This window comes from Colletotrichum fructicola, assembly GCF_000319635.2.
Source record: "Colletotrichum fructicola Nara gc5 chromosome Unknown KSG_Nara_v1_contig06, whole genome shotgun sequence".
NCBI lineage: Eukaryota > Fungi > Ascomycota > Sordariomycetes > Glomerellales > Glomerellaceae > Colletotrichum > Colletotrichum fructicola.
Window position 1 is genome coordinate 4524631 of NW_027094056.1, and position 27771 is coordinate 4552401.

Sequence of the window (27771 nt, forward strand, 5' to 3'; positions counted from 1 at the left end):
TTGATGCCAGCTTATGCCGTTGCAATCTTCGACGTCTCATTTCAGCACGTCTGATTTCGGCCTAAGGTTTCATCCGCCACAGAATGATGGAAGCTATCATGGAGGGAAGCTCGTAATTGTCATGCCAAGAACTAGGAGGTTTTTAAGGTTTTGCTATTCGGGCGAGTAGTAGTCCTAGACGACGGAGACGATTTTAGGGACTGAGGATAACTAAGACAATGATAGGGATGACAGGGACGACGGGAACTATGACGATGATGGGAACTATAACAATGACGGGAAAAGCGAGAAGAAGATGAATAATACGGAGAAGAATAGAAAAGGAAAATTTTCAACCTACAAAAATGACAACTGAATCTATCAGAAATCCATACGTGAATGAGTTTTTCCGGATAGTAAGTTTAAGTTGCAAAGCCTCGACTCTTCTCTGCAAGTGAACAAATTTCCCGGAAGATTGAGAAACTGATGCGGGAGGCTGTGATGTTTTATCATATGGGTGTATTGATACTTGAGTTGGGTTAAGATAGTCAGGCGTTGTTTCTGGACTGGCTGCGGCCTGCCATTTGCCGAGGTCATCGATGGAAACAAGTCGCGCATAATCACCTGAAGCAGGCGGAGCTCGGAATAGGAGGAGGTCAAGATCTAGAGGGGATGATACGAAGCACGTCACCGCAATCACATGTCTTCGCCGGTCCGCACCCATCATCATTCATGTGTCCTCATCAAGGTCGTGGGAACCAGGAGTGGCCAAAATTGGCCCAGATCGAGGCCAAGCCCTGGAAAATGGGCTGAATCCTTTCTGCAGCAATATGAATTGTCGGAATTCAACATGTCTGTCTTCTATTCTTTTGAAGACGGACCGGAGGCCAACTATGCCGTGCTAGCCCTAGGATCCTGTGATCTTCATCCTCGGACTGACAATTTGCCAAAGTTGCCAAGCAAGCTTGTTTTGACATGCCCTAGTTAGCTTTGAAATTGGATGTCCTCGGCCTGAAAGATATCCAGCAAGATATCTGGCCGGGTAAACTGCATTATGTCACGTAACGAAGTCTAGGTATGCTTTCCAGGCCAACTTCAGCCATGGGCAAGTGCTGAAGCCGCTCGGTCCAATGCCGTGACTTCTGCTAACTCCCTGATGTCGGGCGCTTTTCAACCTATATGGAATGTGCGAAGTGACATTGGCCATGGTAGTGGCTCGAGCGCTACCGAACAGGTTCGCACACAATGCGTCGTAAAATCTCCATTCGTGGGAGTCCAACCTCTTTGGGTTTTCCATGTTGATGCCCAGTGGCGGCGAAGTTCAAACATTTTTTGTCGCCATAGACGACAATACCTCAAGCTACGTACCTACAATCTATCTCCGACGAATAAGCTACACCTTCAAATAAAAGCGCACGCGACAATCCTCACTTCAAAGCATATCCCACATCCTTGGCCCTCATTCACAACCCCCGAGCATTCTGCAGGAGTAATTCAAGACATTTCTCATATCTTTTATTTAGAGATTTAGAAATTTCGAGAGAAACTAAGCGACATGGACAACACCTTCCCTACACAACTAGAGCCGACAACCACCCCTTGCCGGGCAGAGCCTCCCCCATATCAGTCAATTTCCCATGCACACCGTGTGCAGCATTACGACTCGGAACTGTGGCAGGGCCTTGAGCCAACCGCTTCTTTCGCATGGGAATCGCCGTACTTCGGCAAAGCCCATGCAGTAACCGGCAAACCTCACTGGGAAGTCAGGTTACGCGTGAAATCACGCGATCTGCGGCGGCTCATGCGAGAAGGCTTCCACTGGGACATGAGCAACTTCGATTTCGAGGCCACATACACTCAGACACATCTTGGTGGCGAGAAGCCGTCTTTGTTCAAGAGGGGATGGAAATGCAGGCGAAACTTCTTCTTATCCGACCTGGGAGACAAGCCTTACTGGACAGCGAAGTTAACTGTTTTCGCTCGAGAGATCAGCGTCCTGAAAGATTTTGAAGTCACGGATATCACGCCGGAGAACATGAGTTGGGCGTGTGCGTTTGTGGACGCCACGCAAACGTCCGCTTGGGGGACGCCTAAGGCCAATGGAGAGACTCAGCAAGTTTATTCATGGATCCATGACAACCCTTCAAACACTTGGAACAATATTTATGGCGACTTGGCACTGGATGGCTGGTGGCCGTGGCCGAAAGCTGACGTTGATACGACCTAAGCGATTTTCAGAATACATTTACTTTTGTTTAGCGGAGGAGATGGTGTTCTGCGACTTATGATCTTAGAAGTAGAGGAAACCCTTTTAACTAAGGAATCCTCTGTCTTCGTACACAACTCCATCCGATCAGACAGCATCAATCGCTTCCCGGCCTTATCATTCTGCTTCATAGCCTCCATAGCCAATGTTGGTGAGTTGTGTCCTTCTCAGCTTTTACAAAAGGCCATCCTTGAGTGGCTTTGCCTGACATGTACTTCCTAATTTCATCTCAATCGCGCGGTACATGCTTGGCAGCTGACAGCCGCTGCATGGCCCCCACCCACTGAACAGGGCATTGTTGGCAATGCTGGTTGCCTCCCTGCAGGGGTTCAGCCTTTTTCGTGTATGCTCTGGAAGCGACAGGTGCTCTTAAATCGATTTCAGCATCTTCACACCCTTGCATAGAGGCACATCCATCTTTAAAGGCTTCCTCTCTTCACAACGAAACATTTCAAGCTCTTCCTTAACCTCGGTTTTATCAAGACTTCATAGCGTCGATAATGGCACCTTACGTTTACGAACCACTTACCAAGCCGACGCGCAGAGACCACGCGTTCCGTCTCCTAGACATCCTCCCATGTTCCGCGAAGGATGAACCCATCAATGTTCGTTTACGGCATGTGCGTCTTGAAGACAAGCCGCAGTACGAATGTCTCTCATATTGCTGGGGCGATATGGCTCAGACCCATGAAGTCAACATAGTGTCTGAAAACGACAACGATGAGCAGGTCGGATCCATCAAAGTTCGAGAGAGTCTTCACGGAGCACTCGCAAGACTGCGCGATAATACGAAAACACGCACCATCTGGGCAGATGCCCTGTGTATCAACCAGCAAGATACGGATGAACGAAGCAGCCAAGTGTCTATCATGGCTCTTGTATACTGGAACTCACATAAGTTGGCCATCTGGCTCGGGCCTGACCCAGACAAACAGGCAACTGCGGCGTTTGAGGCTTTAAAACCAATCTCACAAGCCACGTGGGGGAAGACCCTCAAGTTGACGAATGAGGATGTTGACAAATTCGACCCCGTAGTTTGGGCAGGCGTGGGAAGGTTATACGATAACCCTTGGTTTCGCCGTGCCTGGGTTCAACAAGAGATTGGGCTGTCTCGGAGCGCCGCGTTCTACTGGGGTGAAGCTGAACCATACGGCATCCACGACTTGTTTGGCTTTGACATCTGTGCAGACTCTCAGGAAGGCGGCAAAAAGGCCAAGCAGATCTACATCAGAGATGCTACTGCTGTTAAGAGTACGCGGAATATTTGGCTCGAGTATGGGCAGGCAACACAGCCAGGATGGAAAAAAGGGGACGAATTTCACAAGTTTATCAAGTCGACCAATTTTCTTAACCTGCTTTCAAAAACGTTCTACTGCGAAGCAACAGACCCGCGAGATCGCATTTACGCCTTTCTCGGACACCCAAGTGCACGAAAGCAAGATGCGTACAGTGACGTCGAGAGCGAAGACTACATGGTCACTTGCGGCGGAAACGCGGCCTATGCTCCCATGATTATCCCAGATTACTCAAAGACTACGGAAGAAGTGTTCTTGGAAGTAGCCCGAAAATTGTTCTGGCAACATAAGGATCTACGCCCTCTTGGCGCAGTCTGTCACACAGAGGAGTCGCTGGCATCTGGCATGCCAAGCTGGGTACCTCTTTGGGACAACGCAAGTCCATGGTTCATACCCATTGGCGCGTGGGTCAGTCAGTGGAAAGACCGGGCCAGTTTGCAGAGCACAGAACAAGTGAGGATTGGACACCGAGAGCTACTTGTTGATGGTGCGGTTGTCGCGACGACGACTCAGTGTCGAGAATGGACGGACGCCCTGGTACAAGAGACCGCACAGAAAATCGTACCAAAGGGCGGCTGGTCAAAATTCGGATACAGGTCAAGGAGATTAATGTGTCACACGCACGACGGGCTCGAGTGCTTGGTTCCAGATGTGACCAAACCCGGAGACAAGATTGCGATCCTAGTTGGAGGTTACTCTCCTTTCGTCATCCGTCATGTTAGCGAGTCGGCTTACAAGATCATCGGCGCTTGCATTGTATGCGGCTGGAAGGATAATGAGCTGAGTCGTATCGCGGAGCGGTATCGTCATAATCTTCAGCAGATTGTTCTAGTCTAACTTTCAAGACCCAGATCTCCTAATACCTGTAGCATTGAAGCAATATACTTCTAAGTTCTGTCTTCAAATGGAAGAAGCATCTTCTCGTTGGAAAGATCACAAATCCCATCTCTCGAAATCCCTTATCTAGACATAGAAGCAAAGGTCAAAGTGAAATACACACGCACCTAAGTGACGCCGACCATGTTGCTAAGGGCAGACACAAATAGATAATCGATATAACTTCCGCGATCGCGGGCAAGTGTTCTAGCTTCGGTTGAAGATCGTAGATGAACACCGGCCGGCTGTGCCTAATGAAGATGATCAACGGGATCGCAAAACTCTTTACTTATTATGTATCCTTACATCAATGATATGAGGCTATTGGTATAACCTCTTCTCAGTTTAACAGTTTAATTGACTCGCGCAGGTCGCGTAGGCTTTCACGAATGAAGACGCCAGCAACGGATGTGTTTCCATTGAGTTCTTGACGCTATGCTGTATCGCGGGGTTGGCCCTGCGACTTTACAAAGGGCACGGCCGTGCAGACGGGAGAAACGTAATGCTTTCGACGACGGGCCGCGCATGCAATTGACTTTCCATTCTTAATTAAAGTCACAAGATAATCGCGAGTCGGTTTCCCTGCCTACAAACTGCGGTGTGTTTTCGTGATGCCATGTTGGTGCTAAATCTGACAGCACTCGCTTACAGGGGTTCAGGTGGCGTTGGAGATCTCGACACATCAATCAAGATGCCAAGCACCAGTCATCAACGGCAATGCAACACATGCAGAAAATCATCCCAAGCGGAAACTCCAGCCTAGATCCAAATGCATTCGGACGATCCTCCGCGGAAGAAGACCGGAGATGAACACGACGGTGGGCCGGCCGGTTGAGCGGCAGCTCCCTGAGACGCGTGCATTCAAGCCCCCATCGCCCCCCAGCGTTCCAGAGGCCCCTAGCTCAAACCAGCCTCCGAGCGCAACGGCTCCGCAACTTGCGCCAGAATTCTCGGGGATTGGGCATTCGGTTGGTGTTTCCTCACTCTTGTTGACGACCGAGCAATCTGTAGATGAGCATCTTGTGATGACAATTGATCCTGCATATGCACATGCTTTCTTATGCTAGTACAATTGAGTTTTCTTGTCGCTGTAGAGCACGAGTAAAGCAGCTGTAGCGATTAGCGCAAGTCAAAAGAGCCTCAGTCTTTCAGGTCCCTGCGTGCCGTGCCTCGTTTCACATCTGCCCCTGCACGGATCAAACGGTTCGAACATGAAACACGTCAAGACATAACTACAGACGTATCAGCACCTCTGCTTGGCTGCTGACGAGATGGCAGGGGGCAATATTGGCCGATGTATTGCTTCCGCATCGGGTAGGCGCCCAGGTACAAGCGTTGCATCGCGAGATTCTCGGGGTGTTGGAGGTCTTCTCAAACGGATGGTGCAGCCGGGGGGGGGGCCGTTGGTGGACTCCAGAAGGGGGTCGGCAAGCTTTCAGAGGAGAGAAGAAAACCGGTCTTGTCCCCCGCGTTTTAGTTTGTCTTGTCAGATTTCTTTCTCTTCTGTGTGGTGGTGAAGACTTGCAATTTTGGATTTGGTGATTGGACAGGCAAAAATCTATTTTTCTTTTGAATTTTTAAGTATCCTCGGGATTTGACACAGCGACACGATGGCTCCCAGAACGAAGCACTACGAGAACCTGCCCGATGTTGACGACCACGACAATCGCTCCAGCACGGAAGTCGAGGAGGGTTTGATGCATGAGGAGAAGCATTGGCACTCGATCGATCTTGACGCCAGCCCGTCACCGAAGAAGACATGGTGGAAGCAGACCAAGGCTCTCTTGAGGCGATACCGCTGGCTCATCGACACCCTACTCCTCCTGACAAATATCGGGTTGAGTTTGGGACTGAGTCTGTTGATGTACTACCAGTTTGAGGATGCCAAGTTCCCTGTCACTGTCAGGCAGGTTGGCGGGGATTACACTGGTGCTGGACCAATGTGTAGGTCATCTGAAGCAAGTTCTGGACGACAGGAATGCTAACTTCAGACAGTTCCCACGAAGGTTGTATCATTCGCAGCAGACTACGCGTATGTCCCGCCTAACGCGACGGAATTCATGAGCGATGCTACATTGAGCCAATGGAGGTCGCTGTTGCCTGGTAAGATGCTCGCTGTCCTTCATCGACGTTCAATACTGATTTCATGATAGTTGGCTCGGGATGGAAGTGGGTTGGCAATGACCCATTCTTCACCACATCAATGACCCATCAGCTGCACTGCATCGTGAGTTTTGCCCAATGATTCCTACACCCACGCATCAGCTAACAACATGTAGTTCATGATGGGCAATATCTTCTCGGGCCTGACGACAAACAACATGGACAAGGTTCCTACGGACTATGTCTCGCACTATTTCCACTGCGTCGATTACCTGAGGCAGGCGGTCATGTGCTCTGGCGACGTCGCGCTTGAGCCGCATGAAATCACTGATTCGGATGATAACGGCCCACAAGATGGCAGCTGGAACGGACAGCATGTGTGCAAAGATTACAGCCAGGTCATGAAGTATCTCGACAGTAAGTTTGAACCTGAAAGACAGACTTGAATTTCACTCGCTAACTTGGCTTGCAGAGCAAATTGCCGAGGGCGTTCGTGTTGTTTTGCCGATAGACGATTAATACTCAATTTGGGTGTTTTTTTGTGGATTCATAGCGTTCAAAGGAGTCAAAGCTCAAGATATCAAAAAGGAAATACAATTCGAATAGACTCTTGAAGAGTTGTAATTATTTGTCAGTCATCTTGTTAGTGAAGCTGTGCAGTTTTTTGACTGAGGATGTATTCGGAAGAACTTTCAAGCCCTTGATATGATAATCTTACTGCAACCAGGACTTGACAACTCTGCTCAGGCCTTCCGCCATCCACGGCTCCTCGATCTTCGACTCGTGATCGAAACCATGTTCACCAGGCCTCAAAGTCAAGTGAAACTCCAACTCAGGGTCCAACTTCTCAAGCTTCTCTTTCAACCTGATGCTTCCCGTCGCTGGCACGACCGTATCGTCCTGACCGTGCCATACGAAGACTCCACCGCGGGGAAATCTCGCTCCATCATCAATCTTGTCAAACGGAAAGAGTTGTCTCTTCTCGGTGTCCAACAAGTGCTTCGTCAAACCGTGGTGTGTCAGTCCGAACATCAACCCGCCCCTCTCAAATCTCGAGTCATCGGAGATGATGGCGGGAATCGTGCCCTCGCGAATCTTCTTCATATGATCCTCCACAATGCTGTACGGCAACGGCCCAACGCCGAGGGTAGGTCCCTTCGACCCCTCCAAGAAATGCGGGTCCTTAAGGTCAATGCCGGGGTATGCGGCCGTGCAGGCGCGGATCTTGTCCGGGTGGAGCAGGCCGGCCATCAGACTCATGTATCCGCCGGCGCTGTCGCCAGCCGTGAGAATACGGCTAATGTCGACAGCCACCTTGCCTCCGGTCTTCTCTTGCACGAAAGATGCGAGCTTGGTTTGTACCCAGGTGAAGTGGTCCTCGATATCAGACATGAGCTCCTCCATAGTGGCTTCCGGACAGAGGCGGTAGTTGGGACTGACGATTACCGCGGAATGGCGCTCAGCAAGTTGGAAGTGCCATGGTTGGAAGAAGGCTGGGAACATGCTGGAGGCGGCGATAAAGCCACCACCATGGTAGCGGAGGATGATCGGAGCTGGAGTTGTAGAGGGCTTTGAGAGGAGCTGCTTGGGGATGAGGACGTTGGTTGTGATTTCATGGCCTGAGACGGTCTTGTATGTCGTTGTGAGGACCTCCAGGTTGTCGAACCTAGATGTGTCATCGGGGTCCAGCTTGATGCTCATGTCGGGCGACTGTTGTTGGCTAAAAGGTTGATTGTGTCCTCAAACTTGGAGTTGAAGTTGTACTTTGAAGTTCAACTACAAGTGCGCTTATGTAGTTGAAGCCAGTCTCAAACTTGCGGAATCAGTTCACATCCGAAGCCGCGACACTCATTTATCTCCGGAACTGAGGTGGGGTGAATGACATAGCCCTGTGGCTCTGCGACTGGAGACTGCCAAGTCAAGGTGGAGATGTTGTTCAAAACGTGGTTCGTTGCGTGGCTTCTCCAAATGCCGGCAAGAATGCCGAATATTTTATACTCGAGTGCGAAGAGCAATTCTCGGTGACAACTCAGTTGAAAGTTGGGCCAGCCGGGCTTTGAACGGACGGCCCAGGGGTGCCCCTGGCGAAAGTCCGGGGTTCAGAGTTTAAGTTGGGGCCGGGCGTAAGCGTCTGCCGACTAACTCGCGTTTTCGGGATGCGCGGCTTGGGGGAAACCATTTAACACCGTGTTGAGGTACGGACTTAAGGTTCGGGTTGTGCACGAGCAGACGTTCAGTCTAGCCAGATTTTCACAAGTCGTTGTAGTTGACTACCTGATTCGTGAGCCCGTCACAAATTGACGCTATTGCAGATGAAGCCCACTTTCCTAAAATGGCCGTTGTGCGAGAGTCGCAGCAACTTATTAACTCTGCAGTGACTCATTCCACGGCCTTGGTTCGACTGTTTTAAGGGAACGAAGATATTCCAAATTATGCACTACTGCTAAGCAGCGGTGACAAATATTGCCGAGACTGAGGTAGTAAGGCCTGGTCTTCCTGTGAAACAGAACCCAATCAGCTCTCAACTAAGGATGCCTTCGAACCGTAAGTACGAACATACATTCAAACATTGTTAACTTAATTGCCAGTATTGTGATGCAAGTATACGGAAGAGCTTAGACGTAGATGACATATAAGTGTTCCGACACCAATGCCTCTTTTCAAACTAACGGCTTGTCACTGTTTGCGAGTCCATCTTGGGATGAGCAATGGCGGCGAGAAAGAAGAAAATTTCTATCAATGTTTACTCACAATATTACAACAAGTCTTGGTTTTATAGGTAGGTATTCAACAGGAGACACCATGCCATAAGTATTTCCAAACATACCGTCTGCGCTCGCCTGAAACCTTCCGAAGAACATCGTTGGTCTCCAACAGCTGTGGCAAGGACGAGCGCTGAGTCTAGTCGTAGAATCGGTTGGACCTTACTCTGGTTGCCCCAATCTCGTCCTGAACCCCACGAGGCACAAATGCAATCTTCCCAACGACATCCCCACCGTTAACGTCTGCCAGTTGGAACCGTACGTGCCCTAGCGCTCTCGCCCTCTGAAGTCCATCCAATGCAGAGCTTTGCTCCATATCTTTCCCTTTGCAGTAACTGTTATCTATGGTCAAGGAGCTGACGTATCCAAAGACATCAGGAACTTTTGTTTGAAAGCGCAGAAGCGCATTCACGATAGCTAGACTTTCCAGCAATACGATGACTACAACCGCTAGCCAGAACCACATCCAATTGCAACGATAATGTAGACCAAGATCCTCTTCTACGAAGGCAGGTGTCTGAAGCACATGATCTCGTACAGAAAACGACGAAAAGTTGCCTGTTGAGAAAGCCTGCGTGCTAGAGGCGTACCAGAAGGTATTGATGACCTGTTGGAATCGCTCGGTAAACTGAGCGAGGGGAAGCAGGTAGAGATCGCGAAATGAGTAGGAATTATCCCCAATGAACCCATCCGCAAGAAAATGCTCAGTTTGACTTGCTTCATCGTTGTGATATGAGCTACCAATCCCACAAAAGTGCCCACGCCGGAAGATAGTAGTTATAGACGAAGTAATCTTCACCGGGACCGGAATTTTGCGAGCTGCAACAGCGTGGCAAACCTCTCCAGTGCAAGCCAGGCCTGTCTCCAAGCCGCGGGGTAACATGGTGCAGGTGGCCAACGAGATGCGAATTCCGCCGGTCTCAGCTATTGAGTTGAGATTTACGGCCCAGGTACGCGAGCCGTAGAATATTTTAAGAGGTTTTTTGATATCGGAATAAAACTGATTCATTGAATTATTGGCCGCGAAAAGGAATGTTGTCACATGGCCGGTAGAAGGATAAGGCTGAGGAAAAACTATGGAAGTCGTACCGTTGGGGAACGTACCCCAACCGGCCACGTTTATGGCAATTGGTTCCTCGAGGCTTTGCATAAACGTTTTGGTATCTGTTAGACTGAGCGATGAACACTCGATCTCCAAATATACTGAGGTAACGGTAAACTTGGATGTTGTGCTACCTGAGAAGGCCTTGACGGGTAGTCCGATGAAACCGTTGTATTCCACGGTATCGTTTCCAGAAATAGTTGTCCATTCGGATTCATTGATCTTGCGTGATCCTGGGATAGAAACCATTGTCTTTGGATTCCCCCAAACATCTCTGGGAGATCCACGGATCTGTTTGGAAGACAATAGGGATGATGAGTATGTTGACGCTACTCGAGAAAGGAGAGATGCGGCCCCAGATGCTGAATCAAGCGGGTAATAATTCAGAAAGCTCGGGCCTACATAGGTCGCGTTTTGGGTGGAATGCGCGTAGAAATGTTGCTTGGACAGGAGGCGCAAACTAAGCGCCTGGCCACCCAAAGGCGATAAAAGCCAAACAACAGCTGCAACAATGCCAACAATCCCGAAGTTGCGCAGGATTACAACTCGTTCCAACGCCGAAAACAGTGAACTCGCACCAGCTAGATGCTCTAGATTCTGTTGCAAGCACACGATGTTAATAAGTGGGTGGATGTTAGCTGGCTCAAAGACTTACGCGCAGAGACATCCCGCTCTGGCTCTTGTATAAAGCAATGGACTTCATGGCCTTGCCACATATCGCGGCGAATACGATGGGAAATATAGTAGGCGACAACAGCAAGGCATCTTGAATGCGATCGCCGATGATAGATTCGATCTTTTTATCGTGTAAAGCTGCGGCAATCAAGAGACCTGAAACGTATTTGCCGTCAACATGAAAGGCATTGACTGTAGCGCCTGAGCATAATTCTTACCAAAGAATACCAAAGGCGCAGCCACCAAGAAAAGATCAAAGATCAGGCCTACCCAAGAGTAGTGTATTATCGTTGCTGTCGTGACTGCCTTATTTTTAGTGGGAATGCTGGTATCAGTGATGGAGCCCAGTCGGGTTGGGGATGTTAGGGGGATGGATTCTGATCCAAACGAGTCGTCATTATTGTTGCTTTGTAATCTTTTGAGAATCCTAGACATCATTGGGGGGTCAGAAAGCTTAGGTAAATGGGAACGGTACTTCATGGCACGCGGTACAATCATTGTCGACGGGGCGAGCGCTCGAAAGCCCCTTATGTATTGCTAAGACTGTTGCAATCAGCAGCGCCGGTGTGTGGAATGCTGGCACTTTCTTCCACCAATCCGCTGAAAAATACACTATCAGTTGCAAGTCCTATATGCAGGCTGAGCTTGAATTATCTTGTGGCGTCGCCAAGGCATGCAGATGTCAGAAATCAGAGAGCAGTCTGTACCAATAATCGGGTGGTTGCGGAAGTTGTTTCTCGCAAAGGCAAGCTACCTACAGAATGGAGACTTACTTTGGATTATTACGAGGTGATGAAACAGTCAGCATGCAGCATTTTCTGAGTGTCCAAACAATTCACTCAGCCGCCGTCACTAAGACGCCTGCCTGACCACCCCGCAATCTAACTGCTTCTCCTGCGGAGCCTTGCAGTTTGAAGACATTTGAAAAGTATCTATGCATAGGTCGGTCCTTTCAGAAGTATGTAGAACGCACAAAGAAAAAGACGAGGACAACCGTCCAAGAAAGATACTAATTGATGAAATATGTCTGCTTTTGATGACTTGCTATAGGTGAATTCAACATTAAACCGCGGTATTCAAAGATACTTCTTCCCCCGTAGCAGTTTACGTTCGTCGTCTATCTCATCACCCACGATCAGCTCGATTCCATTGTCGCCTTTCTCCCTCACTCTTGCGCGTGCTTCGAACATCCTGTTGCTTGGAATTCCGGTACTGGAGAATCGTGTCATATGTGTCGGTCGAGACGTGATCGCCAGCAACAGTATTTCGTCCAAGCCGCCCCACGCACCGCTTGACCAACCCCTCTTAGATAGTCGAAAAAAGAGGATGTACAGAGCGTAAACAAGAACCATGGCAACATGGGCCAGAAGAACGACCACACCAAATTGAATAGTCTTGCTAGCGAAGCCAAAACCATAGCCGTATCTCCTTAGTTTCCAATGAATCATGGTCCAATCTGCGAAGTACGTTATATTTTGGTGATAGGGATCCGTACGCGACGAGTCTGCGACGTTGACGAGATCAACCGCCCAGAAAGTGCCATTCTCATAGGTCTCTCGTACCAAACCAAAGTCTCTCCAGTATGACACGCGACTCAGTCCATCAACGAGAGAGTGAGCCATAACTCTGGCAACCGTTCGTCCAACGGACTCGACCATCTCTTGGTATGGCATGTCTTGTTTGAAGACCGGGGGTTCAAAGTTAATGTTGCGAGAATTTGATCTCTCTACCGAGCTTTCAAAAAGAAACGACACGGTCGTCGTGTTCACGCCTGAATAAGTGTCGTTCATGGGTTTATTGAGCAGGTTAGCCCACTCCACCGAGATTGGGATGTTCCGGCCGGAGACAGAATGTATGGCCGGCCATTCGAAGATATCGGAGTCGTCCCATTCATCTTCGAACGCTTTGGAGACATCCGATATGTTGTGCTGGAGAACACGGTCCTTGTTGAAATCGAGGGATATGTCCACTCCAGCCCAGCGAGCATCCATCATACAGGGGATAACCAGACTATCCTGACTACAAGAGTCACTCCCACGGCAGCTCTCCCTCTCCATCGGCAGTTCGAGTATTGAAGCGAGAGAAGGTCTCTCGCTGGGAAATAAAGATGCGGCATCAACCCACGTAAAGTTCGCTTTGGCCAGACTTTCCTGATCTCGGGCGTAATTCCAAAACTCCTCGGGTACGGGCCACATTCTGGTTTGATACCAGTCCTGCTCCTTAAGCGCAAGGGCTGTGAAGTTGCGCATCTCACTAGTATCAAAATAAGGCTTGATCATGTGTTCTCCGCGCGAGGCGTCTTGAGTTTCCATGTATGAGAATATGTTGCATTGCACCTGAACCAAAGGTGAAAAGACGTCTTCTTGGGGATAAAGTTGTGGGCGCCGGATTTTGTCGACACCAGCAATCTTGTGTGCCTCAACATAGCTCCAGAAGGCTCCGGAAAGCTCTGTCAAAGAAGAGTGCGGTGTACTGGCGACAGCTAGAAGGGACATGCTGTCCTCCGCTGTCTTGACTTTATTTTCCCTCCCCATCGTCGAAGAGGACACTTGACGTCGGATGCCACTGTTCCTTTGCGTAATATCCATGGGTGAAGATGGACCTCCGTGCAAGAATGTCTCGGCCCACATCTCCAGCTCATTGTAACCAGATTGAGGACACCATGTTCGATCGCGTGAAGTCGTGGAAGTGCAATAAAATGGAGGGTCCACCTCTGTGAGACCGCTGGGAAAGACCCTATCGAGTCCGGCTTTAACGTATGAAGCCCCAACGCTGTCATGGATGGAACTCTTGACCTCCCACCAATTTAACTCCGGTATAATAACAATGGCGGAGGAGGGGCCGACTGTATTGCAGTAGATGCAGAAACAAAGTGCGGCAAGACCCATGAAAACGTGTTTTCGAGTGGAAATGTAATGCCTCGAGTTGGTGTCTGTATGCCGTTTCTTCGCGGCCCATACGTAGTTCTTGGAGAACAGCCATTCAGCCGAGCTGATCTGGTAGGCTCCAGTGAGAAAGCCAAATGGAATCCCATCTCCCACCAGCATCCGACGACATGCATGCATGACCATCGAAGAAACAGAAGCGACAATAAGGATCTCGTGGACCTTGGCGAAGAATTGTAAGAAGTTGGTGGCAACGTCCTGCTTGGCGACGTGGGAGATCCATACGCTATCCCAGCTGTCCTCGTCAAACCAGTAGCATTCCCTGAAAGTGAACTGAACAACGGCAACCGTAAATGCAACCGCGACAAAATGGATCAGCCATGAATTGTCCCAAATTCCGCGAGCGAGAAGGACTCGAGGTTTGGGCTTCTCAGTGGTGAACTCATTTACGGCTGGCGTCGAGGGCAGTGATGAATACGAAGAAATGAGAACGCGCTGTTCAGTCTTCCGCACATCATCCTCATCGGGCGACAACGGGTTAAGGGGCATATTGGCGTTAGAGAAGTGATTGTCCGGAGACATCTTCCATCGGTCAATTGAATCAACAGTTTCAACGAGGGCAAAAAGTAGGACAGAGACCTTCAGGCTGTAAATTGAGTATGGCAAGCATCTGAGAGCAAATAAGGCGGGATCACAATGGTGATATGAGCTGCGAGCATCAATCGTCAGAGATAGCTGCTGTTAGGGGGGCTTCTGATCAGGCTACCAATAGTATTTTACTATCGGCAGCGCAAATGACCTTGCAGGTGATAACACAGCATCTATTTCCCTTTCCAGTAACCATCTCACTTTCGTCCTACCTCAAATGTATCACTTGACGCATACCGTCGCCCGCCGTTGCGGCTGGTGCAAGGGACTTGCAGCGGCCAACAACCCTCTGAGCTGCCGTGCGCCATAAGGACATGGCGAGAACAATCATGAGTTGGAGAAATTTGAGAAACATTATCTACGCCCAATCCCTTACGCTGTATACTCTCTTTATGGGATTCAAATCTATCCAGGAAACATGTTACCCCAAGGGAAAAGATTGAGAAGATCTCGCGCTAATTTCAAGGCTCAAGGTGGACTTATGAAGACTCTACCGCTTCTGAAGACTATCATGAGGATCAGGCTGGGCCAGCAGGCTGTAGGCAGGCTGAGGTATGGAAGCTCCTTGGCACTAAATCATTCCGAACGTGACGTACAAAGATAGTTCTGCGCCACCCAGCATGAGTTTAAATGCTTCACACCATGTAAGACTGAGGCTTAAGCTATGATATTTTCGAAACAGCGATTGAGCCCCCCTACGGAGTCAATAATTTAACCGGGGGAGGCTGGGCACATCAGAAAGCCTTGCTTCGCGAAGGGAAACTTGGAATCGAACAACTTGAGGCACAGGGTATCGATGTTTCTCTAATTATTAATGCGATTGGGGCTAAGGGACTTGTGGTGCTATTTGAGCACGTTATCGGTCGAATGCCATTCCCGTTCTTCGATCCGGAACAACAATCAAGTCTCCAAAGAGACTCGAACTCAAACAGACCCTGCTCCCGCCGATAATACTGAGGTTCCAAGTATTAGATTAGATGCCTTGAAAAAGTTTCAGGGAGTAAAGCAGAGAAAAAGCCACTTACTTGATGACCCTCCGCGAAAGCCGAAGTCTTTGGCCATTGCCATCTTTCGTCTTACTAGACATCAGACCACAAGTCAGTGACACTCTTTATCTCGGCTCAATTTGCCTGCGATTGATGAGCACTCAATTCCAGAACTTACCTCCGTCAATCCCCTCATGCACCTTCTCAGCATGAGCCAATCCATACTCCCAAACATGGCAGCACCACAAAGCCACAAGCATGTGAAATTGGGCTCGAGTTAGAGTTGCTGTCACGACTAAGCTATGCTGCTTGTCTTCATTGTCGTGCATGATTGCCACAGAGTTCCCCTGAGAGTCTGCCCATTCATGCCCGTCCGTGGTGAAGACGGCTTCTGCGCCTTTGACAAAATTGGTGATGCCGACTTTGCTGGTCTTCCCGTAGACATCGACTGGCACCGCGGCAAAGCGCTTCTTTCCTGGGATGAGCGAGTGGCTTTTCTTCATGCCGAGGTCTTGCAGCCCCGGGATGGATCGGGTTTGGCGTTTGATGTGGTACTTTGGGGAGTCAGACGGCAGCCTTGTGTAGCCACCCGGCCCCAAGCGCATGTGCAGCAGGTCGTAAATGTGACGTTCGCGTTCTGTGCCGTCCTTCCTGGACTCGATCCGCGACAATTCCACTTCTGTGGTGATATCCGTAAGGTCTGCAATTCCAAGGCTAAGGCGGTAGAGCGGTGGTGAGTCTGGTGTCATTACGTGGATAGACTGAGCGGCGAGGATCAGGGTGGTTGGTTGACAAAGTTCTTGGCCTGGCTGTGACGCGACCTCGTACGTTGGAGGGTCCATGCCCATGGATTCGTTCGTTTCTGCCATGATGCTTTTTGACGTTTATATTGACTGCGGTAGGATACTTGATGGTTTGTGAGGTTGGGGTGGTCGACTTTCGGATATATTCGGATAGAAAACAGGGGTAATACGTGTCCGGGTGAAGTTGGTGGTGAGATGATGTGCGGAATGAAGAATGACGCAGGACGGGGGATGACGCAGTTAAACACGATGGGGAAAGAGTGCTGCTAAGGCTGACTTCCATTATTTTAGCTGCAACCGACGACCCGTGTAAGAATGGAAGGTGTTAGGTTGCCTGATGGAAAACTGCCATGCAGAGTGCACCGCCACCGCCCGACTTGGCGGTCGCCTTACGGTGCTTGGCGTGGTGCCGACCAAGCCCGACGTGTCACCCAACATCAGAGTAGTTCAACAACGAAGGAAGCGACCGCAATCATAATGGAAAGATATCATAGCATAGTTTCTACTCGACCTCTCAAAAACCACGGCACTAGAAATATTCACAGCGGAAAGAGATTTGAGTACCTTGGTTAGAATCCTAGGAGTCAGTAGTTTCCCGTACCAAGACAAGCACCACCACCAACAGATGAAAGCCCCAGTTAGACGCAAAGAAGCCCAACTCGCTTAAGGCGCATGTATCAGGCGCAGCAACAAACTTGCCAGCACATGACTCTTAGTGGAGAGGATGAAGATGCAAAAGACCCGGAGAGTGCTGAGCAGTGGGGACATGCAAGATGCGGTAGAAGTCACGCGCGACGATGAATACGGCCACGCTTCCCGCGACGTTTCCACGCACTGGTTTTGGTTACAAATGATATCAATATTTTAGAGTATGGTGCATTCCCCTGTGGAAGAATTCAATGTGAGATTGTTTGAAATGAAATGCTTCTATGGGGGGGGGAAGACCCATTAACTCACGTTGCCTTTCTCATTGGGGTTTTTTCGGAATCCGGATATGTAACATGTAGGCAGCAAGTCTCTGGAGTGCAGCCGCATTACAAGTTGCTTCGGATATTATTGTTAGTGAATTGTCGATTTTGTTAGAGGCTCCGTGCGATCTAAGTTTGCCCCCTAACAAGATCTCACGCGAGCCATGACGCTATTGAAACGGAACTCCACAGGCTTCACAGCAGAAAGCAGCTTACTTTGACTACTTCCCTCGAACATGATATCTGCCTGCAATTACCTTAACCGTGCATATGTCTCCGGCTGAAGCAGCCAGTTGTACGCCGAAAGACGCTGCGACAGCACCGGTAACATTTCTCTCAATTTCAGAGTCCGCCCATGTCCGACGATACCGGCGCATCCCCGGCTCATCCGACTGCGCCGTCTTCACAGTTCACCTATCGCGACTTGCAGCTTTTGTCACAATCTTCGCCAGAATCACCCCTACGGGTAGTCGCGCTGGTTGACTACGACTCCTTCTACGCCCAGTATGAAACACTCAGGCTTGGTCTGCCCCCTTCCAAACCCCTGGCGGTCCGCCAGTGGAACGCCATCATCGCGCTGAACTACGCGGCAAAGGAACGGGGTGTCAAGAGGATCATGTCTGCCGATGAGGCACGCCGCATTTGCCCAGATATCGTGCTTCAACATGTTCCTACTTGGAGGGAGGGCGACGATCGCTGGAGGTACAGGGATGATGTGCTGGACCATCTGAAGACGGATAAAGCCTCCCTTGATCCCTACCGCGGTGTGTCGCGTAAGACCATGCATCTCGTCAGGAAGCTCCTACCAGCCAAGCCTGCTCCGACGATTGAGAGGGCTGGCGTGGATGAGTTTTACCTCGATTTATCAGCTCAAGTCCACCGAACGTTGGTGGAACGATTCCCTACACTGACACCTACCAATAAGAGTCTTGACAATTACCTACCCTTGCCTGCGGCAGACACAGCACTGCAATGGAGCAAAGACAAAATCATGATTCCAGCAGACTTACAGGATCCTGACGATGTTCTCGACTGGGACGACGTAGTACTAAGTATTGGGGGTAGCATTGTTCGACATATACGTGAGGAGATCAAAAAGCAGCTGCAGCTCACCACCTCTGCTGGCATCAGCTGTAACAAAATGCTCGCCAAGGCAGCTTCTAGGATGAACAAGCCAGCAGGCCAAACAATACTGAGGCGCAAGTCTATTCCCATCATCATGCCAACCCTCAAAGCCACTTCACTCTCGGGTCTGGGAAGGCAACTTGGGCAAAAGGTTGTCAAGACTTTTGGCTCTGATAACATCCGGGATCTACTCCAGGTTTCACTCACAGAAATGAGATTGCAACTGGGAGCCGAAGACGGACAGTGGGTGTACAACGCAATCAGAGGCGACGAGAAAGGCCCCGTCAGGCCCCGGAGCGAAGTCCAGTCATTACTAGCCGCGAAGACTTTCATACCAAAAGCGGAAAATCTACAACAAGCAGACAAATGGCTCCGAATATTCGCCGCCGACCTCGAATCTAGACTGCACGACCTCGATCTTGACTCCGAAGTCCCTCGACGTCCACGAACGATTGCAGTGCACCACCATATCAATGGCCGCTTTGGACCGACACGCTCAAAACAGGCGCCCATTTCTCCTCAGATTGAGATCAACAAGGAAAGCATTTTCACTATGCTGCATGACCTTTTGAGAGATCTCACTGAGCATGGAGAGTCCTGGCCGTGCCTCGGCGTCTCAGTTAGCATGTCCAACCTAGATTCTGGATTACCTGCGCCTCAAACTGGGCGCATTACCTCTTTCTTTGCCACCGACAACTCTCGCAGTCCTCGGAAACGGGGAAGAGAAGAGGATGTATGCGATGCTCCTGGGAGTCCAGCTAAGCGGCAGACAGTTGCATCATCTGATGCATACAAGTCTCCGGATGCGACGGAGAATGTCACAGAAGAACACTACTATATGTGCCCAAATTGCGGCGAGGCTGTTCAGCCAAGTTATGTTCTCGAGCATCTGGACTGGCATGTTGCGATGGAAGTTCAAAATCAACAGTCTTAGTGGTCTAGTTTAGATAATTATCATATTCCGGTCCCTTCTCACCATCCTCGCCATCCTCGCCATCATCGTAGTTTTCATTATGCTCGTCGTCCTTGTCGTCGTCCTCAACCATTCCTGATCTGACGTCATGGGCTTCATTTATCCGTTAATTCTTTTGAAATTCGTGCCCAATGGAAAATTGACCGAACGTCAATCATGGCGATGGTCCCAACTCGTATGGCATTGCTTCAAGATGCAACATCTCATCATCGTCGGCTTTTGGCCAGGGCCACCAGCCATCCAGCGGCAAGTTGCCGTATATTTTGTTGTAGGAAGACTCGGGACTGCCACATACCCACTTGTAGAGATCCTCTACGTAGCCGCTCGTCCCATCCTTTGCCCATGCGCGAGCCCCACTCATGTTCTTCCTGCTAAGGCCAGTGACGGCAAAGCTGTCCAAAGTAACACGGTCGCGAGCATAGACAGACATTTTTGCCGTCCAAAAAGGGTCGTCTTCCAGGTCCGACAAGAAGAAGTTGCGAGCGCACGTCCATCCCATCTGCGCCAACTGTTTGGGCTCCTTGCGGGGATCGAAGGTGTGGGTGTAAGTGGCTTTGAAGTTGAAGTTCTCAGTGGCCCAGAAGAACCCTTCGCGCATGAGTCTTTTGAGGTCTGTTGTTTTGACGCAGAGCCTGACTTGCATTCTCGGCTCGGTACCTGTTTGGGGCGCTAAGGGGTGCGGTGAGTTCCACGCGAAGATAGCCTGTGGTTCGATGTTCTTCCAGGGCTGCGAGTCGTAGTGTTGCACGCGATGCGGGTGGGATAATGAGTTGTGATTCGGGGGAGGCATATCTTGGTAAGAGGTGAGGCCGGTTGCCAAGTGCGGGACGACCGACCCTACATGCTCTCTCATTGTGCCGGTCAACGGTATTGATACTGATAAACAGGGTTTGAGGCAAGGTTTGTTTCCAAGATGCTTCGTGTAAAATTAAGCACGAACTTGTACTTCCTGCAAAGGATGTTTGAAGCTTTTGATAGGTGAGTAGGGACGGACGTATGTCAGATTGGGGGAATGGCAGAGGACACTTGCGGTAGCAATGAATATTATAAGCTGGCCGCAAGCAACCGGAGAAAGAGTCGTGTGCTCCACATACGGTCTCGAGAAGCATGGCTTTACGTTCTCCTTGATGCTGTGCTTTGCATACCTTGCTGTCTGACGCACATGCCTGTCCGGCACCCTGAACCTAGACCGCCGTCATCCGGGTATCATTTCGCTCCGTCAACTCGACATCAGCCCAAGCCTCAGCTCGATGGCTCCGTCTCCTCGCCGTCAACAGTTGTCTCTTTCTTATTCCCACCCTTCTCTTTGGGTTTCTCGGGCGCCTCTGAAGCCCCATCTTCTTCCACTGATGACTCCGGCTTCGGCCGCCAGTACAGACAGGTACTTGAGAAGGAGGTGTATGTTCCGTCCTGAGGAAACGCGAATTGCTTGTGGGAATTGTGCATGTCGCTCATGCACTTGAACTCGCCGTCCTTCAACGTTCCAGCTCTGTGCGTGTCAGTGTAGATCACTTTCATCCAGTGGAACAACGTACCCATCCCAAACATCCCACCCGGTGCCGACGAACATGGCTGGCAATGCCTTTTCCAGCGTAGCCTCGTATATCGGTCGGTACATGTGAATTGCAAACACGAGGGTGTCCTCGTCGACAGCCTCAAAGGCAGCGGGGGACTCAACTACTTCGTGGCCGAGCTTCTCCAGGAACTTGGTATCATTGGGTGTGAATCGCGGTTCTTGGAAAGAGCATGGAATTGTCTCGTTGTAGATGGCAGCTGTTACTTGGTAAGTTTTGATTGGCGTTTGAGAAACGGCAACTGTACATACACAGAGCTTCCACGACAGTCAGAAACCCATCCAGCTGTATGTAACTCCTCCTCTTGGCATCCCATCCGCCGTCCTCGGGGTCAAACGTGCCGACCCCAAGACAGACTGCCTTCTTCACCCTCCTCCCTTCGCCTACGTTCTTCTGCACAAGATCCTTGATTCGCTCATGGCATGTCGTGTCTCGCCAGCGGGCCTTGAACCCCTCGTATTCGGTCGTAATCTCGTCGACAGACTTGAATATGCGGGGTTCATTGTTCCTGGCTGCCTCCAGGGCTTTCGCAGGGACCTTGGGCGGTTTTCGCCGGAACCTCGACTTGGACTTGACGAAGGTCCATTCCTCCTGCGCTGGCTCGCTCTTGGTTTCTGTCGTTGCTGCTGATGTCATTTTGTGCATGCGCAAAGGGGGCCGTTCAGGTCTGGCGGGGGAAGATGCCTTGGTGGGATGAACTTTTTGACCGGCAGAATAGCTACCGCTTTCCTCGCCAGAATCTATCAAGTGGCAGGCGGTGAAAATGGCATCGGCCTGGTTACTTATCGCCGATGGCCCAAGCTCCCGCTCCAGCTGCACTCCTGCCACCGCCGCTGTCACTCCAGAAGGTCGCACGCCTAAAATCTCACGGCTCCCACCAACGCGGTCGAGAGCCCGGAATAGAAGCATCGAATGCAGGCGACGATCATCCTCACCATCCTTTCCTAGAAATACCAAATCCTCCTTGATTTTTCACAATTCCATGCCGTCTTTCCGCCTGCCTCCGGCTGTAGACATTTGACAATCGACGTCCAGCACAAGTGAGACAAAACGTGGCACGACATCCGGCCGTCACCTCGACCGCCAGGCCAATTCCACAAGACAAAGAAAACCATCCAATTGGGACTCGTTTTCGGTGTTCTCTCAAGTGGCAACGAAGGACCCCGAATGTCCACGCGGCGGGTCTCGATCGGCAGGCTGGAACTCGCAGGTCCGGAGCTCTGCGCCGTCAGCTTACCACCATTCGGCACCCAACGACATCTCCAAGCGCCGTTGGACAAGCCCGTCACCAACACAGTCAACTCATCACCTTTGCAAATCGCACGACCCAGGGCACAAATCAGTCTTGCATCTCCCCGAGATCGAACGCTCTCCCACCCCGAAAATCCTGCCTGTCCGGCCCCCAAAAATAGCGGCCCCCATCGCCTTGGATTTTCCCAACTCTCACCGTCCACCATGCGTTGCAATATTCTTCCAGCCAACAGCTCGCAGCTTTCACCTGCAGCACAGCTCCCGCAGTCAGCAGTCAGATCAAGCACAATAGCCAAATGACAAGCCAAAGAGAAAAGAGTGTGGTGACATCGCCGCCTGCAGCCTGCACCTCGGGCGCTTACACGCCCCTCGACCCCTGTCGCCCCCAACCACTCACGACCCCCGACAACCTCGAGAAAGATGTGATACGCCCTCCCATTCGCTCCGTGGCCCCAAATGCCCAGCGCCTCGCCCGCGGCCTCTCTCCCCGTCCCCAGCCGCCCATTGGTCCCCCGTCCACCTCCACCCGGTGCCGTGAGCGAGCCAGCAGGGGAGGGGGCGGATGGCCGTCCTGCAGGCCCAGCGCACATCGTTACTGGCTCCCGCCGGGCCCCAATCTTTACCGGTGCACTCCAGCGTGCCACCAAACCCCCGTCCAGACCGTCGAGCCCGAGAGGAGGCTCGCCTTCTCGATTGGACGGACCTGCAATGTGCAAACTGCATGGTGCGATGCGGGAAATGGGATGGGATAATGGGGCCTGCAGCGACGGCGGCGGCTCGCAGCCTGCGGGCCAGATAATAGCCTGACGGGCCGCCCTCGGTGTGCGCAGCGTCCTTCCTTCTCTCCTCCTCTGCTAGTGCGGTGTTGAAATCTCCAAAGTCTTCAAAAGGCTACGAAAGCTGTAATCAGGACAATTTGCGACTGGGAAGAGACGGCGTTCTTTCTCCTGACATCCTGCGTGGGCAAAAGCAAACATCATACGGACCAACCACCCCGGCGAACCAACCCCAAGGCGGGGTTGAATCGAAGCGAACGGCTGTGCGACAAAGACACAGCTCCCGACGGTTGAGATTTTCGTTGAAGAGGAGGCTTCGTCGTTGACTGTTCTACGAAACACACCTACATCTCACACAAAAACCACCGCCAACATGCTCGCCTCAACAATCTCAGCACTCCTCCTCGCCGCGACGGCCTCCGCCCACATCGTCATCTCATACCCGGGCTGGCGCGGCAACAACCTCATCACCAACGAGACATGGCCCTACGGCATGCAATGGAACTACCCATGTACGTCTCTCACCCATTCTCTCCTCTCTCTCTCTCTCGCCATAACTAACATAAAACCTCACAGGCGGTGGCATGGGCGTGACCAAGAACAGAACCTACTGGCCGACAACAGGCGGCGCCCTCTCCTGGCAACCGGGCTGGTTCCAGGGCCACGCGACAGCCTTCATGTACGTCAACATGGGCTTCGGCACCGACGGCCCCGACGGCGGTCCCATCAACATGTCCTTCCCCATGATCCCCGTCTTCCAGATCCTCGGCCCCAGCAAGAACCCCTACCCGGGCACCGTCTGCCTCCCGCAGGTGCCTCTGCCCGCCAACACGACCGTCAAGGCCGGCGACCACGCCACCATCCAGATCGTCGAGCTCGCCGTGCACGGCGCCTCGCTCTTCTCCGTAAGTCCCGCCCTCTCCCCATCATACAGCAAAGTGCGTTTGCTGATCAAACCCAAAAAGTGCGTCGACATCGAATTCGCCGAGCCAGGCGACCCGAAAATCGGCAAGGTCAACGACTCAAACTGCTTCAACTCGCAGGACATCGGCTTCGCGGACGTCTACACCATCACCACCAAGGAATCTGGCCAGGCCGCCGCCGAGGCCGCCACCTCCGGCGCGGAGCCCGGCAGCTCCGTCACGTTCTGGTACATGGGCAAGCGGCCGCAGAGCGCCTGGGCCGTCTTCAGCTGGGTGCCGATCGTCGTAGGCGGGCTCTGGGTGTTGCTGTAAGGAAGTGCGTGCGTGCGTGACGTGATCGCGGCTGGAGTGAGATGATGATGAAACTTTGGGTGGAATGGGATTATACCTCGGGATATTTATTGTATATTGGCATCAAAGATGGCGTTGGGAGGGATCAAGTCTGGGCGAGAAAAGCCTTACTACTACACTCGTCTTATTATCTAACTGTTTGTTATTTTTTCAATGAATGAAATTCTTCAGTTGAACGTTGAGCGCGGTGAACTGTTGGTGTTCGGGATTCACATCTCGTCAATACGTTTCTCGGTAAGAATTGGCAGTGCACGCGCTAGTTCTACGATCATCGCCCGTGGTCTGTGATTTGTGCCCGGGACGGACGGCGTGTGATGGTGGAAAGCGACGGCGCTTCCGGCACTTGTCCCGGCCGCGTACCCGGACCTGGACCTTACCGCCCAACAAGACAAGACTCTGCGAGTGAAAAAGATCATCTCAAGGATTATAAACATGAATCATGGGAGCGGTTTCATTACGCTCCAAATCGCGTTCTAAACTAGCTGTCTCTCAATTGCTCATGCTGCAGTTCATCGCATCTCGCATCCCTATTGCGTCCCCGCCGGTGTTTCGCCGTGGCCTCAGCAAGCGCGGGCACCCTGACATCACGCGGCCGTCACTCTCCGGCCTCCCGTGCTCACCTATGCCTATTACTACAACTCCATCACCCCTTAGCTCTTCACAACTGTTGCAGAGCCTCTCTGCCCAGCTCCTTCACCCGGACTTCCGACACCTTATCGACGGCAGACTTGATCCAGCCTTCGCCACCGAGAGACTTGATCTCTGCCTTACTGGTCGAAGCGAATGTCCCCAGAGCGACAAGAGCGCGGTAGACGACCTCCGAGTCGCTCTGCTCTGACAGAATTTTGCCGACGGCCGTAATGAAACGCTTGGATTGGAATGAAGTCCTCTCCTTATGGGCATAGACGGCGTAGTTGATCAAAGTGGTAGTCGCCGCAATCAGGATGTTTCGGTTGAACTGGCCGATGGCTGCACCACCAGACAGACCGAGTACCTTCTCGAGCAGAGTCGCTGCAGTGTCTGCCTCCTTTGATGCGAGCGCTTCGCCCTTTGGTGAGGTGAAGATATTGGCAAACGTGCGCAGGGCCATCATCACCGAGTTCTCGTTAGGAGCCGCGCCGTCAGGCGCGTTCAAGGCACTAGACACGGCAATGCGAAGGAATGAACCTTCAGATGACGAAGCGTCCGCAGCAAGAGGCGATGTCGCAACGCATCTGAGAAGGTCCAGCCCCGCCAGCCGATCCGAGTAGGGCCACAGGGTCACAATCTTGACAGCAAGGTCGATGCCAGCCTGGTCAACAGGCTTGGAGTTCTCGATGGCTTCCTTTACCGCGTTAAGGGTATTTTGCTCGGTTGGGTTCAAAGCCGCATCCTTCCGACCAGATGAAATCATGTTTGCGTTGATGGTCAGAATCTTCTTGATCATGGCATCGTATTTGCCAGCCGTGATATTCAGATATTCGGCTTGCGGCAAAACTTTGGGCCTCAACTCAGACTCGCCGGGCCGATATCTTGACTCCGTGCCATAAGGATCAGAAGTGGCTGGCGCAGACTGACCGAGAGTCGCACCTTGGGTGTTTTGTGTGATGAAGTTGGCGACATTGTCGAGATAGCTAATTGGAAGTTCGTTGTCGTTCAGGAACTTCGTGGCAGCATCGTAGGGGTTTTGAGAGAGGTTGTAAGGCAGCTTCAACGGCGGCTTACCATCCTCAATATCGACATCGAAAACGTAGTCGTAGGACTTGCCATTGTACTCGGTCTTCTTGCCGCTGCTGCCCGCTGAGTCGACGACAGTTCCGATGTTGATCCATTGCTGTTGGCCTACAAAAAGTCAGTACTGTCAAGTCGTGCCGCTTGTCTGCTGCAATCACTTACTGGCTGACCACTGGTGGGCGGTAATGTTGCCGTTGCCCTGGTTGATCATCTGCACCTGACCCTCCTTGGTACCGGACCTCGACTCGAGGAACTCTGGACCAGGAAGCTGTTCCTTGTTGATAGATGGCAGCTGCTGCTGAGGAATGGATGAAGCCTTGACAGACTCCTCAAAGTCGGAAATGGCCTGGGCACCGGCTGCCCGCTCGCTGCTGCGGGTGAAGACTCGCGCAACACCATCGCTTGCTCCCGACACAATATCGCCGGTCTCGGCGTTGACCGCAACAGCCCACACCGAAATTGCAGGGTGAGTTATGGTCTGCACGCAGTCATTGCCCTTCCATACGCGAACAGTGCGGTCCTCGCCGGAGCTGACTAGCTCGCCTGAAGGCAAGCTTGCCAGGGCATAGATGAAGCTCTCGTGGCCATGGAGCTCGCCGACCTGCTGGCCGTTCAGTTTCCACAGACGAATAATGCCATCATTGCTGGCACTGGCAATCTCAGCACCGCTTGGGTGGCCCTTCGGAACTTTGCAAAGGGCGCGCACGACTTCGGGGGTATAGATGGTGGATCGGGGCTCGGCGTCGCCGGCGACGGCAGCCTTGAGGTTGTATATGCGAATGCTCGTGTCGGCGCAGCCAGTCACGACAGTCTCCTCGTCAAGCGCGAGCACGGCCCAGACACTCTTCTCGTGGCCGCTGAGGCGAATCTCGGGCTCCCACGTGCTAGTGTTCCACACAATGGCCTGAGAATCCCAGCCTCCCGACACGATGTATGTTCCTTTGGGCGAGACGTCTAGACTGCATACATTCTGGGAGTGGCCGATCAAGAGACGCTCGGCATTGTCACCTTGGCTGGATTGTGGTTGTCTGACTTCGACGATGGTGTCCTTGCCGCCGGACGCAATGAGGCCATCAGGGTATTGTTCGGAAGGTGGGAGGTACGTGACGGAGTTGACGAATTCGGATGTCTGGCTCGAGACGGAAGGTTCGAAGGAGGGGGGAGAGTCGGAGACCTGGCGCCAGACTCTTACGCTGCCATCGCGAGAGGCGGACAGGATGGTATGGGAAGCTGGGAAGCTGACAGCCTTGACCTGTTGATCACAAATCACGTTAGCCGTGAAACAAACAGCGAAGCTTCGTTGCATGTACTTACGTCGGAGTCGTGGCCAGACAGCTGGGCGGAGAGTTTGTAATCGGCCATGGCTGTCGACTCAGGCCTAGTAGAATGAATGGTATGAAGAGATTGCTGAAGAGGACCAGGTGTAGATAGCTCACACCTCGGTTGATGATCCGGAGGAGGTGGCTGTTGTCGTGGTGCTGCAACGTGTGGGTGGTTCGGTAATGGTGGCAGCTACACTAGGTACCGGACGATGACGATGGAAGCGGGAACGGCGAAGCTCCACTGCGCCACAAGGGGGGCAGGCGGGGAGGGGCCATTGGGGGGTCGGTGCAGGTGTCCCCCGGGCAATCAACAGCTCCATCCCTGCCGCCTTCCTGCTTCCATTGACTTCCCTGCCGGAACAGGTCAAGCGGCAGCTCACCAGCCACAGTTGCGGAGCTGCTTATCAAAGCACGT

At 51.8% G+C, this 27771-nt stretch overlaps 11 protein-coding genes across 11 annotated transcripts; 5 read left to right on the forward strand and 6 right to left on the reverse strand.

Moving 5' to 3' along the window:
* Positions 1-1534: 1534 nt before the first annotated feature.
* Positions 1535-2206, forward strand: CGGC5_v011546 (uncharacterized protein; the record flags this gene model as incomplete). Its single annotated transcript, XM_032032576.1, has 1 exon — positions 1535-2206. One exon carries the CDS (start codon positions 1535-1537, stop codon positions 2204-2206), a length of 672 nt encoding a protein of 223 aa, XP_031888043.1.
* Positions 2207-2745: 539 nt separating this feature from the next.
* Positions 2746-4431, forward strand: het-6-3 (Heterokaryon incompatibility protein 6, OR allele; the record flags this gene model as incomplete). The annotated part of the gene is made up of 2 exons (XM_032032575.2): positions 2746-4340; positions 4392-4431. The coding sequence occupies 2 exons, from the start codon at positions 2746-2748 to the stop codon at positions 4429-4431; spliced, it is 1635 nt and encodes a 544-aa protein (XP_031888044.2).
* Positions 4432-6026: 1595 nt separating this feature from the next.
* ustYa-0 (Oxidase ustYa) lies at positions 6027-7038 on the forward strand (the record flags this gene model as incomplete). The annotated part of the gene is made up of 5 exons (XM_032032574.1): positions 6027-6360; positions 6412-6519; positions 6570-6643; positions 6696-6936; positions 6992-7038. The coding sequence occupies 5 exons, from the start codon at positions 6027-6029 to the stop codon at positions 7036-7038; spliced, it is 804 nt and encodes a 267-aa protein (XP_031888045.1).
* Positions 7039-7233: 195 nt separating this feature from the next.
* Positions 7234-8220, reverse strand: CXE20 (putative carboxylesterase 120; the record flags this gene model as incomplete). Its single annotated transcript, XM_032032573.1, has 1 exon — positions 7234-8220. One exon carries the CDS (start codon positions 8218-8220, stop codon positions 7234-7236), a length of 987 nt encoding a protein of 328 aa, XP_031888046.1.
* Positions 8221-12134: 3914 nt separating this feature from the next.
* Positions 12135-14492, reverse strand: CGGC5_v011550 (uncharacterized protein; the record flags this gene model as incomplete). The annotated part of the gene is made up of 1 exon (XM_032032571.1): positions 12135-14492. One exon carries the CDS (start codon positions 14490-14492, stop codon positions 12135-12137), a length of 2358 nt encoding a protein of 785 aa, XP_031888048.1.
* A 1023-nt stretch (positions 14493-15515) lies between these two features.
* Positions 15516-16446, reverse strand: CGGC5_v011551 (uncharacterized protein; the record flags this gene model as incomplete). Its single annotated transcript, XM_032032570.1, has 3 exons — positions 15516-15544; positions 15617-15670; positions 15756-16446. The coding sequence occupies 3 exons, from the start codon at positions 16444-16446 to the stop codon at positions 15516-15518; spliced, it is 774 nt and encodes a 257-aa protein (XP_031888049.1).
* Positions 16447-17703: 1257 nt separating this feature from the next.
* On the forward strand, positions 17704-19407 carry eso1-0 (N-acetyltransferase eso1; the record flags this gene model as incomplete). The annotated part of the gene is made up of 1 exon (XM_032032569.1): positions 17704-19407. The coding sequence occupies one exon, from the start codon at positions 17704-17706 to the stop codon at positions 19405-19407; it is 1704 nt and encodes a 567-aa protein (XP_031888050.1).
* A 193-nt stretch (positions 19408-19600) lies between these two features.
* On the reverse strand, positions 19601-20299 carry CGGC5_v011553 (uncharacterized protein; the record flags this gene model as incomplete). Its single annotated transcript, XM_032032567.1, has 1 exon — positions 19601-20299. The coding sequence occupies one exon, from the start codon at positions 20297-20299 to the stop codon at positions 19601-19603; it is 699 nt and encodes a 232-aa protein (XP_031887820.1).
* Positions 20300-20688: 389 nt separating this feature from the next.
* CGGC5_v011554 (uncharacterized protein) lies at positions 20689-21656 on the reverse strand (the record flags this gene model as incomplete). The annotated part of the gene is made up of 3 exons (XM_032032566.1): positions 20689-20935; positions 20982-21219; positions 21272-21656. 3 exons carry the CDS (start codon positions 21654-21656, stop codon positions 20689-20691), a joined length of 870 nt encoding a protein of 289 aa, XP_031887819.1.
* A 1764-nt stretch (positions 21657-23420) lies between these two features.
* Positions 23421-24282, forward strand: CGGC5_v011555 (uncharacterized protein; the record flags this gene model as incomplete). Its single annotated transcript, XM_032032565.1, has 3 exons — positions 23421-23559; positions 23624-23952; positions 24013-24282. The coding sequence occupies 3 exons, from the start codon at positions 23421-23423 to the stop codon at positions 24280-24282; spliced, it is 738 nt and encodes a 245-aa protein (XP_031887816.1).
* Positions 24283-24979: 697 nt separating this feature from the next.
* On the reverse strand, positions 24980-27396 carry lub1-0 (Ubiquitin homeostasis protein lub1; the record flags this gene model as incomplete). Its single annotated transcript, XM_032032564.1, has 3 exons — positions 24980-26142; positions 26197-27286; positions 27349-27396. The coding sequence occupies 3 exons, from the start codon at positions 27394-27396 to the stop codon at positions 24980-24982; spliced, it is 2301 nt and encodes a 766-aa protein (XP_031887815.1).
* Between the last annotated feature and the right edge of the window lie 375 nt (positions 27397-27771).